Here is a 12,823-nt window from a genome sequence, read left to right on the forward strand (position 1 = left end):
CAAACCCCAATGAGGTGGTTCACCGTCTTGCTGAAAAACGACATCGGGGCGATACTGAAGCAGCTGAGGAACAGCATACAGCTGCAACATATCCAGGTACACTGCAGATGTGATGGTATCCTCAGCGAAGAAGAATGGCCCGATAATTCGATCGTGCAATAACGCGCACCAAACATTCACCTTTGGACTGCCTCTGCTGAACTCTCTGACCTCCCTGGGGGGTTCTGAACCCCAAATGCGTACATTATGGCGATTCACTACTCCACTGACAAAGAATGTCGCTTCGTCGGAAAAGGCAATTCGTCTGAGATAACCATTATCGTCCGCAATACGTGATAGCATTTCGACCGCAAAGTCATATCGACGTGTACCGTCGTCGGGCAACAAGGCCTGAACGAGTTGCACTTTGTAAGCACGAAACAATAAACGTTTGTGTAAAATGTCATGGATAGAGCTTTTTGGCATTTGTAATTCACGTGAGGCCCTGCGCATCGATTTCTTAGGACTTCTCAGAAAAGACTGCCGCACAGCCTCCACCGTGTCTGCTGAGGTTCTTGGTCGACCAGACCTCGGAAGGTCAGCAACCGACCCTGTGTTCTTGAACTTCTCATACCAGGCTTTAATGCTCTTGACATCAGGTGGAGTCCTCCCAAATGTTGTCTGGAACTGTCTCTGCACCGGGGTTGGTGATCGTGTCTCATGGTACCACAGGACACACTGTGCCTTCTCCTGGTTGGTTGGCATGGCTTCTTGGGCTTCTTACTTACGTACTACAAACCTAAAACAAACAAAATTCAGATTTGGTAAAACAAAACAAACCTAACACAGACAAAAACTTTTATAGTTTGTAAACAATTCAACACCAGTTTCATATTTCTATCTTATTTCTAGCCTGAGTTATCAATTTCTGTAATCAGGGAAGGACTTCTCGAACACATAAAACTGTAAACCTTAAGCAGTAAATATCAACAAAGCTTATGGAGACTCAAAATTACTTACAGAGGTCGCTGGTAAGGAACGGCTGGACAGATATACATGTTATATACGATTTCTCATTGCATGCCGTAGTTTGGAAATATAAAAATTAGAAAACTTGCCGTTTTATTGATTTTTTGTAGCCGTTCCAACTGTAGGAAATCCTCAACACGATAAGCTGTAGAAAAATTCGTTACTTGCTGCAGTATATTAATAACTGAAAACAAGAAAATTGTTCCAAGTCATCCCTCTTGACAGCATTAGCATTTAATGATATTTAATTATGATGTTTCTTCTTCTTAACAGCCTAAGTTAATTGCGAAACATGGGTATCCATCAGAAACGCATTACCTGGAAACGGACGATGGTTACATCCTGCAGATGCACCGGATTCCGTACAGTTCAAGATCTCATATACAGCAACGGAGGCCTGCGGTTCTTCTTCATCATGGAATTCTAGATTCTTCTGTACATTGGATCATCCTTGGGCCACGGAAAGCTTTAGGTATATTAGCCATTATACAATGTACAAAAGTCATTTATAGTTGACCGACGCCTAACGTCAAAATACCCACTTACATTCATGAGCAATGATGTAGTGAAATGCGTAGAGTAAAGGAGGAGAGAAGAGATAAATATATAGAAAAACACGTGTAGAAACTTTTGTCTGTTCTTCAGTCTTCCACCTCCCAACTGATGTAATCTACTTTTCCATTCCTCCCTATCCTGAGATAGACTTCTCATTTCTTGCAGCATTTCTTCTCTTTATCTTTTACCATTTTCTTTTGTCATTTTCTCGTCACTCACTTCACGATTGATTTAATGAGGCTTCCCATTCCTCCCTATCCTGAGACAGACTTCTCATTTCTTGCAGCATTTCTTCTCTATATCTTTTACCATTTCCTTTTGTCATTTCCTCGTCACTCCCCTCCTGATTGATTTAATGAGGCTTTCCATTCTTTCCTATCCTGAGACAGACTTCTCATTTCTTGCAGCATTTCTTCTCTATATCTTTTACCATTTCCTTTTGTCATTTCCTCGTCACTCCCCTCCTGATTGATTTAATGAGGCTTTCCATTCTTTCCTATCCTGAGACAGACTTCTCATTTCTTGCAGCATTTCTTCTATGTATCTTTTACCATTTCCTTTTGTCATTTCCTCGTCACTCCCCTCCTGATTGATTTAATGAGGCTTTCCATTCTTTCCTATCCTGAGACAGACTTCTCATTTCTTGCAGCATTTCTTCTATGTATCTTTTACCATTTCCTTTTGTCATTTCCTCGTCACTCCCCTCCTGATTGATTTAATGAGGCTTTCCATTCTTTCCTATCCTGAGACAGACTTCTCATTTCTTGCAGCATTTCTTCTCTATATCTTTTACCATTTCCTTTTGTCATTTCCTCGTCACTCCCCTCCTGATTGATTTAATGAGGCTTTCCATTCTTTCCTATCCTGAGACAGACTTCTCATTTCTTGCAGCATTTCTTCTCTATATCTTTTACCATTTCCTTTTGTCATTTCCTCGTCACTCCCCTCCTGATTGATTTAATGAGGCTTTCCATTCTTCCCTATCCTGAGACAGACTTCTCATTTCTTGCAGCATTTCTTCTCTATATCTTTTACCATTTCCTTTTGTCATTTCCTCGTCACTCCCCTCCTGATTGATTTAATGAGGCTTTCCATTCTTTCCTATCCTGAGACAGACTTCTCATTTCTTGCAGCATTTCTTCTCTATATCTTTTACCATTTCCTTTTGTCATTTCCTCGTCACTCCCCTCCTGATTGATTTAATGAGGCTTTCCATTCTTTCCTATCCTGAGACAGACTTCTCATTTCTTGCAGCATTTCTTCTATGTATCTTTTACCATTTCCTTTTGTCATTTCCTCGTCACTCCCCTCCTGATTGATTTAATGAGGCTTTCCATTCTTCCCTATCCTGAGACAGACTTCTCATTTCTTGCAGCATTTCTTCTCTATATCTTTTACCATTTCCTTTTGTCATTTCCTCGTCACTCCCCTCCTGATTGATTTAATGAGGCTTTCCATTCTTTCCTATCCTGAGACAGACTTCTCATTTCTTGCAGCATTTCTTCTCTATATCTTTTACCATTTCCTTTTGTCATTTCCTCGTCACTCCCCTCCTGATTGATTTAATGAGGCTTTCCATTCTTTCCTATCCTGAGACAGACTTCTCATTTCTTGCAGCATTTCTTCTCTATATCTTTTACCATTTCCTTTTGTCATTTCCTCGTCACTCCCCTCCTGATTGATTTAATGAGGCTTTCCATTCTTCCTATCCTGAGACAGACTTCTCATTTCTTGCAGCATTTCTTCTCTATATCTTTTACCATTTCCTTTTGTCATTTCCTCGTCACTCCCCTCCTGATTGATTTAATGAGGCTTTCCATTCTTCCCTATCCTGAGACAGACTTCTCATTTCTTGCAGCATTTCTTCTCTATATCTTTTACCATTTCCTTTTGTCATTTCCTCGTCACTCCCCTCCTGATTGATTTAATGAGGCTTTCCATTCTTTCCTATCCTGAGACAGACTTCTCATTTCTTGCAGCATTTCTTCTCTATATCTTTTACCATTTCCTTTTGTCATTTCCTCGTCACTCCCCTCCTGATTGATTTAATGAGGCTTTCCATTCTTCCCTATCCTGAGACAGACTTCTCATTTCTTGCAGCATTTCTTCTCTATATCTTTTACCATTTCCTTTTGTCATTTCCTCGTCACTCCCCTCCTGATTGATTTAATGAGGCTTTCCATTCTTCCCTATCCTGAGACAGACTTCTCATTTCTTGCAGCATTTCTTCTATGTATCTTTTACCATATCCTTTTGTCATTTCCTCGTCACTCCCCTCCTGATTGATTTAATGAGGCTTTCCATTCTTCCCTATCCTGAGACAGACTTCTCATTTCTTGCAGCATTTCTTCTATGTATCTTTTACCATATCCTTTTGTCATTTCCTCGTCACTCCCCTCCTGATTGATTTAATGAGGCTTTCCATTCTTCCCTATCCTGAGACAGACTTCTCATTTCTTGCAGCATTTCTTCTCTATATCTTTTACCATTTCCTTTTGTCATTTCCTCGTCACTCCCCTCCTGATTGATTTAATGAGGCTTTCCATTCTTCCCTATTCTGAGACAGACTTCTCATTTCTTGCAGCATTTCTTCTCTATATCTTTTACCATTTCCTTTTGTCATTTCCTCGTCACTCCCCTCCTGATTGATTTAATGAGGCTTTCCATTCTTTCCTATCCTGAGACAGACTTCTCATTTCTTGCAGCATTTCTTCTCTATATCTTTTACCATTTCCTTTTGTCATTTCCTCGTCACTCCCCTCCTGATTGATTTAATGAGGCTTTCCATTCTTCCCTATCCTGAGACAGACTTCTCATTTCTTGCAGCATTTCTTCTCTATATCTTTTACCATTTCCTTTTGTCATTTCCTCGTCACTCCCCTCCTGATTGATTTAATGAGGCTTTCCATTCTTCCCTATCCTGAGACAGACTTCTCATTTCTTGCAGCATTTCTTCTCTATATCTTTTACCATTTCCTTTTGTCATTTCCTCGTCACTCCCCTCCTGATTGATTTAATGAGGCCTTCCATTCCTCCCTATCCTGAGACAGACTTCTCATTTCTTGCAGCATTTCTTCTCTATATCTTTTACCATTTCCTTTTGTCATTTCCTCGTCACTCCCCTCCTGATTGATTTAATGAGGCTTTCCATTCTTTCCTATCCTGAGACAGACTTCTCATTTCTTGCAGCATTTCTTCTCTATATCTTTTACCATTTCCTTTTGTCATTTCCTCGTCACTCCCCTCCTGATTGATTTAATGAGGCTTTCCATTCTTCCCTATTCTGAGACAGACTTCTCATTTCTTGCAGCATTTCTTCTCTATATCTTTTACCATTTCCTTTTGTCATTTCCTCGTCACTCCCCTCCTGATTGATTTAATGAGGCTTTCCATTCTTTCCTATCCTGAGACAGACTTCTCATTTCTTGCAGCATTTCTTCTCTATATCTTTTACCATTTCCTTTTGTCATTTCCTCGTCACTCCCCTCCTGATTGATTTAATGAGGCTTTCCATTCTTCCCTATCCTGAGACAGACTTCTCATTTCTTGCAGCATTTCTTCTCTATATCTTTTACCATTTCCTTTTGTCATTTCCTCGTCACTCCCCTCCTGATTGATTTAATGAGGCTTTCCATTCTTCCCTATCCTGAGACAGACTTCTCATTTCTTGCAGCATTTCTTCTCTATATCTTTTACCATTTCCTTTTGTCATTTCCTCGTCACTCCCCTCCTGATTGATTTAATGAGGCTTTCCATTCTTTCCTATCCTGAGACAGACTTCTCATTTCTTGCAGCATTTCTTCTCTATATCTTTTACCATTTCCTTTTGTCATTTCCTCGTCACTCCCCTCCTGATTGATTTAATGAGGCTTTCCATTCTTCCCTATTCTGAGACAGACTTCTCATTTCTTGCAGCATTTCTTCTCTATATCTTTTACCATTTCCTTTTGTCATTTCCTCGTCACTCCCCTCCTGATTGATTTAATGAGGCTTTCCATTCTTTCCTATCCTGAGACAGACTTCTCATTTCTTGCAGCATTTCTTCTCTATATCTTTTACCATTTCCTTTTGTCATTTCCTCGTCACTCCCCTCCTGATTGATTTAATGAGGCTTTCCATTCTTCCCTATCCTGAGACAGACTTCTCATTTCTTGCAGCATTTCTTCTCTATATCTTTTACCATTTCCTTTTGTCATTTCCTCGTCACTCCCCTCCTGATTGATTTAATGAGGCTTTCCATTCTTCCCTATCCTGAGACAGACTTCTCATTTCTTGCAGCATTTCTTCTCTATATCTTTTACCATTTCCTTTTGTCATTTCCTCGTCACTCCCCTCCTGATTGATTTAATGAGGCTTTCCATTCTTCCCTATCCTGAGACAGACTTCTCATTTCTTGCAGCATTTCTTCTCTATATCTTTTACCATTTCCTTTTGTCATTTCCTCGTCACTCCCCTCCTGATTGATTTAATGAGGCTTTCCATTCTTTCCTATCCTGAGACAGACTTCTCATTTCTTGCAGCATTTCTTCTCTATATCTTTTACCATTTCCTTTTGTCATTTCCTCGTCACTCCCCTCCTGATTGATTTAATGAGGCTTTCCATTCTTCCCTATTCTGAGACAGACTTCTCATTTCTTGCAGCATTTCTTCTCTATATCTTTTACCATTTCCTTTTGTCATTTCCTCGTCACTCCCCTCCTGATTGATTTAATGAGGCTTTCCATTCTTTCCTATCCTGAGACAGACTTCTCATTTCTTGCAGCATTTCTTCTCTATATCTTTTACCATTTCCTTTTGTCATTTCCTCGTCACTCCCCTCCTGATTGATTTAATGAGGCTTTCCATTCTTCCCTATTCTGAGACAGACTTCTCATTTCTTGCAGCATTTCTTCTCTATATCTTTTACCATTTCCTTTTGTCATTTCCTCGTCACTCCCCTCCTGATTGATTTAATGAGGCTTTCCATTCTTTCCTATCCTGAGACAGACTTCTCATTTCTTGCAGCATTTCTTCTCTATATCTTTTACCATTTCCTTTTGTCATTTCCTCGTCACTCCCCTCCTGATTGATTTAATGAGGCTTTCCATTCCTCCCTATCCTGAGACAGACTTCTCATTTCTTGCAGCATTTCTTCTCTATATCTTTTACCATTTCCTTTTGTCATTTCCTCGTCACTCCCCTCCTGATTGATTTAATGAGGCTTTCCATTCTTCCCTATCCTGAGACAGATTTCTCATTTCTTGCAGCATTTCTTCTATGTATCTTTTACCATTTCCTTTTGTCATTTCCTCGTGATCTAGTCCCGAGTGGTTTAATGAATCTTCCCATTTTTCCCCTTTTCTCAATCAGACTTCTCAGTTACTTACACATTTTCTTCCCCATATTTAGTCCATATATTTCAATCGTTGCCTACCTCTAGATATATATTTTTCCTTTTCTCATTCCCTCCATAGTTAACAGATGGTTCCCTTATGTTTCATAATATATATCCATTCATTTTATGTCCTCTTTTCAATTGTCTTCAGTCTATTCCTTTTTTGAAAAAAAATTTACCATTTTCAACACTTTCATGCAATGTCATATCTACACATCTAATTTTCACCGTTCTTCTATAGCACGACATATCCAAAGATTCCGTTTCTCCTTTCTCATAGTCGCCGCTTCTTTCCATCATACAGCGCTATCCTTTGAAAGCCATTTTGACCAAATTACAATCATAATTGGTAATTTCCTAAATTGTTTCTAGTTGCATTGCAGTAATGTAATCTTCTTCTTTTACAGCTTACATTCTCTCGGATAATGGATACGATGTATGGCTAGCTAACTGCAGAGGAAATACCTATTCAAAGAATCACACTACCTTAAGTCCAAAAGGAAATGATTTTTGGAAGTTCAGGTAAGACATAGATACACGAATGATTAAGTTTGTGAGTCGTGAAATTTCGGCTTTAGCTAGTCATTTAACTGAAGTTTCCAGAGTTCTTTTTCTCTATCCTACCTTTGGATTATATGAAAGAATTATTAAATTGAGTAAAGTTGATCCTGGCAATTGTAATAATGGCACGCATAGCACAATTTTGATTAGTTTTCAAACGTGCTGTCTCCGCCGAAGTGTCTTACGGAAAAATACCATAAGCTCCCGTATTTCAAGATGTGTTTGTTCCCTTTCTTGTTCCAAATAGGAAAGCTGATCCATTTGAAAAGCCTTCTTGTGAATGTTTGTTGCTTTTTGGATCCAATATATCCAATCCAATGTATTTCAGGCAAAAATTTTCCTGTATGCCTTATATGTTGAGAACTACATATAGTGTATACAAAGCCAAACTATCACTGAACTCAGTATGATATGCTTATTTCGTTAAAAAAAAAAAAAAAAAAAAAACGAAAATTCGATTTAGGGGCGTTCAAAAATTTTGTGGGCCCTAATCCAGAAACTAATTATTGCCCAAGATCGCGATCTTTTGATGCATTTTTTGGATCATTCCTACACTGTAAACAATCGTTGTGTTATTTTAACGACATCTCTATGTGTTAAAATATTACACAAACAGGTAGTTAGAACAATTCACCCTCCATTTGTATTTGTGTGTCAAATGACGGTAGTTGAAATGACACAGCCTATGTGTTAAATTAACACAAGTGTAGAATCTTCGGTGTTGTTTTCTGCGAGATTGCCAAATATGTTGGGCAGCTAATTATAAAGGCTTTTGAATTGAAGCTACAGACAAACACAGTAGAAATAAATACTTAAACAAATCCAGGTATACGCAAAATTTCAACATGCAAACCGCGCGATGTGTTTTCAGTTGTTTTGCATAATGTTTCTGAAGGAATATGTCAACAGCGAGAAACAACATCGTATTACTGTGTCACTTCTACACTGCACTATAGAGCTCACCAGTCAACACCGGGGACTGTGTTTCAAAAATAGCGGAAAACAAATAGAAACACGATTAAGAAGCAATCATATTATTAGGATATAGGTAAGAGTTTCCTATGTTTCTTGAACAAGATATTGGTGAAGGTTGTGAAATGAAATGAAATCTTTGAGTTTTTACGTCCTACAGTTATTGTCAGTTAGGATAAAGGAGTCGGTGATTATGAGAAATAAATAAAATGGTGGAATGATGAAAGTGGGAGGAAACGGAAGAACCCCGAGAAAACCCACGCACATGTTGTTAGTCCACCACAAAGTTCACTTGGCGGGAGCAGGGTTTGAACCCGGAACCAAAGGTGAACGCTCTACCACTGAGCCGCCGCGGCCCCCTGGTGAAGGTTGTGTGTCGCACAATCAAGAAAACCATCACAATAAATGATGGGGGAGGACGACAAAAGAATTTATAAAGATTTTCTAAATCAAGTGTTCTGTGGTTTACTATCCTTATTTTAAAATTATAATTTGTTTCCTTCCTCACCCTGTTAACATTCTAACAGAGAATTTCAGAAAAGGGTGCGTTCACAAACACTTGACGAAATTGATAATGTTCACGAATTAATCTGTTGCAGTTCTTTTCGTTAAGTTCGTTCCTATCATTATTTCCGAACACGATGTAATGTTCCGTTGTCATGTTTACTAGCTAGTATTCAAAGATGGCGAACCACCATAAGCATAAGCATGCACAACATAAACTTTTCAAACACAGGAAAAAGATTACATCAACACCGCAAATAGGGTTATTTCCACACCGAAATAGGTGTCATAGTAACACAGAAGTGGAGTCGAACTAACACCAAAAACGGTGTTAATATGGTGGTGTAAACTTGAATTTTAACACAGAGGGTGTTGAATTAACACTAAAACGGTGTTACTTATACGGCTTTAACCTTGAATTATGACACAGATGATGTGTTGAAATAATAAGAAAATGGTGTTGAAATAACACAGGGATTGTGTTATATTGATACTTGACAGAGGGTAATATTAACACGAAATAATTAACATACCTAGACACTGTGTTACTTTCTTCGTGTTAATGCCACACCGATTAAAGTAACACTCAACACTTTTCCCCACACTACCGACTCTGACATGGTGTCGAATCAACACCGAAAATATTAACACAGATCCGAATTTAATACTGCTCAACACCAGTTGTGTATTAAAATCTTATCACACTCCTGTGTTAAACGCCAACACCGCGGGTCTGTGTTGAATTAACACCGCATAGTGTGGAATCACTGCCCTGTGTTAAAATTGAGTTGAATTAACATAACCATTTTTTACTGTGTAGGATCAACATTAACAGACCAAAACCACACAACTAACTAACTAACTCTATGGCCTATGGAACCCGGAGGTTCAATGTCGAGTTCACGAAAGCTCTCCACTGACTTCTATCCTTAGCTAACTGCATCGAGTTTCTACTTTGTATTCCTATCTCTGCGAGATCCATCTTAATATTGTCCTTCCATCTGCGCCTAGGTGTTCCTAATGCTCGTTTTCCGATTGGTCTTCCAGTCAAGACTTTGAAAGCGTTTCTACTTTCTTCCATTCTAGCTACATGACCCGCCCACCTAAGCCTCCTAGACTTGACGACCCTAACAATGTTGGGTAAACCGTATAAATTATGTAGTTCCTCGTTATGAAGTTTCCGTCACTCCCCATTCCCGTTCCTCTTGGGTCCGAATATTCGTCTCAGGATCTTGTTCTCAAATACTCTCAGTCTATGTTCTTCCCTCAGAGTAAGCGATCATGTTTCGCAACCATACTGAACAACAGGCATGATTATTGTTTTGTATATTTTAAGCTTCAAATTCCTCGACAGAATTCGCGACGACAAGAGATTTTGAACCGAATAGTAACACGAATTCCCTGCTTTTAGTGGACATTTAATTTCTTCCTGAATATGATTTTCATCTGTTAATGCTGATCCTAGATATTTGAAACTATCCACTTTATCAAAAGTATTATTTAATATTTTGACGCTCCCATAATTTGCTGTATTACGGTCCCGACGCACTTCCATGTATTTAGTTTTATCTGCATTTACTTCTAAGCCCATGTCCTTGCAAGCGTTTAATAAGATCTCTGCATTTCTTTCTATTGTTCTCCTATCATCCCCTATTAAATTTACATCATCAGCATACGCCATAACCTGGTGAATACCGTTCAACTCTAGGCCCTGCTTGCTATCTTTGATTTTCCTTATTGCGTATTCCAGAACAAAGTTAAATAATAATGGCGACAACGCATCAACTTGTTTCAGGCCATTTTCGACGTGAAAGCTCGTGGACAAAAATTTTCCTACCCGGACTTTACTTTGGGATTCATTTAAACATATCTTAATTAATCTAATTAGCTTTTTCGGTATTCCAAGTTCTGTAAGAACGTTGTATAATGTTTCTCTCCTAACCGAGTCGTAAGCCTTTCTAAAATCAATAAATAGTTGATGTACCGGGGAATTGTATTCCCACTTTATTTTGAGTATTTGGCGAATGGTAAATATTTGGTCGATAGTTGACCGATTTCGTCTAAATCCGCACTGATAATCTCGAATAATTTCATCTGCGTATGGAATCAATCTTGCTAATAGAATATTTGAAAGGATTTTTTAGGATGTTGATAGAGGAGAAATGTCTCGATAATTATTACAGTCAGTTTTGTCGCCTTTCTTGTAAATTGGAACAATGATTGATTCTTTCCACTCTTGTGGCAATTCTTCCTTGTTCCAGATAAGGAGAATGAGTTTGTGTATCTTGTTCCAAAATTTTTCGCCTCCAGCTAAAATTAACTCAGCCGGAATTTCATCTACACCCGGAGATTTGTGTTTCTTTAATTTCTTTATAGTGGTTTCTACTTCTATTCGGTTGGGTTCTGGAATGGGTTGGGTTGGGTTCTGCGGTGTGTACCTCCTTTTCTCCACGCACACTAGCTTTTGGTTGCGTGTTAAGCAAATCGTCAAAGAAATATTTCCATCTATTTAAGATGATATCCGTATCAATAAGAACTGTACCATCAGGTTTCTTTAATATATAAGCGCGAGGTTAATAGCCATTCGTACACCAAAAAAAAAAAAATAAATAAATAAATAAAATAAAAAAATAAATATCGATTGAATGCAGGAAATTCCTGTTATTGTTCAGATCAAACTCCTGTGTCTTCACGAATTCTGTCGAAGAATTTGAAGCTTAAATTATATAAAAGCAGTACTTATGTCTGTTGGGTTGTAATGGTTGCAAAACATGGTCGCTTATTTTGAGGGGAAAACGTAGGTTGAAAGTATTTAAAAATAAAATCCTGAGTAAATATTTGGGCCCAAGAGGAACAGGAATCAGGCCCGTAGCCAGCCCCCAAATTTAGTGGGGGCCGGTAGATTTTAGGGGGGCCCGACCCAACCATATTATACTTCATCACCATATTATAGTTCATTTGCAAGCCTACCGTGAAATTTTATGGGGGCCAGCCAAAATTTAGGGGGGCCCGGCCCCCTCTTGCCCCCCGTGGGTACGGGCCTGACGGGAATGGAAAATGGCGAAAACTCCATAACGAAGGATAATTAAGTCGAGGAAGCTCAGGTGGCAGATCATGTAGCCAGAATGGGAGAAAGTAGGTCCGCTTTCAAAAAGTTAACAGAAAATCCAATCGGAAAAAGAGCATTAGGAAGAGCTAGGCGTAGATGGGAGGACAATATTAAGATGTATACCTATCTCGCAGAAATAGGAATAAAAGTAGAAACTGGATTCAGTTGATTAAGGATAGAAGTTAATGGAGAGCTTTTGTAAGTATATTTAATCTTTAGGTCCCATAGGCCATACAATTACTTCATCTGGAGAATCACAAGAACCCAGGGAAAGAATATGGAAGTGGCGGAGATAAAAATGCTAGGATGGATGTGTGCTGTGACCAGAAAGGACAGGGAAAAAAATCGAACATATAACAGGCGCTGTTCAGGTAGGACCCTTGAGTACAAAACTTTCAAGAATGGAGGCTGAGATGGCTTGGATGTAGAATGAAGAAACAAAGACTATAGGGAAAGAAAATTGGCAAGATAGAATTAATTGGTAAAACGAAGACCAGGCAAGTAAAACGAAGATGATGCAGGACAAGATACAAAAATGATCTGAGAGAGAGGAGAAGGAAATAGAGGACACCAGGATAGAAGACAGTACAGAAAAAGAATTAAAGACTAGAACGCCGATCCCATGTAAACACGGGAAAAGCCGGAAACAAAGATTATTATAAAAATTCTGGTCGCATTAGCTTACATACCATAATCTAATCTTACAAAATATCATAATGTTAATAGTCCATTGCCATTAC

The 12,823-nt window shown here is 38.7% G+C and overlaps 1 protein-coding gene across 1 annotated transcript in view; it reads left to right on the plus strand.

The window, feature by feature from the left end:
* Positions 1-1,281: 1,281 nt before the first annotated feature.
* The window catches only part of LOC145676674 (lipase 3-like), a gene marked incomplete at its 5' end in the record, with an annotated part of 66,300 nt that continues 54,758 nt past the window's right edge, over positions 1,282-12,823 (plus strand). Inside the window, 2 exons of the mRNA XM_081747518.1 lie at positions 1,282-1,480; positions 7,345-7,459. Coding sequence (XP_081603644.1) covers positions 1,282-1,480; positions 7,345-7,459 — 314 coding nt within the window. The remainder of the gene's footprint in view (positions 1,481-7,344; positions 7,460-12,823) is intronic.

This window comes from Thermobia domestica, unplaced genomic scaffold (genome assembly GCF_964235325.1).
Source record: "Thermobia domestica unplaced genomic scaffold, izTheDome1.hap1.1 HAP1_SCAFFOLD_285, whole genome shotgun sequence".
In the NCBI taxonomy this organism is placed as follows: Eukaryota; Metazoa; Arthropoda; class Insecta; order Zygentoma; family Lepismatidae; genus Thermobia; species Thermobia domestica.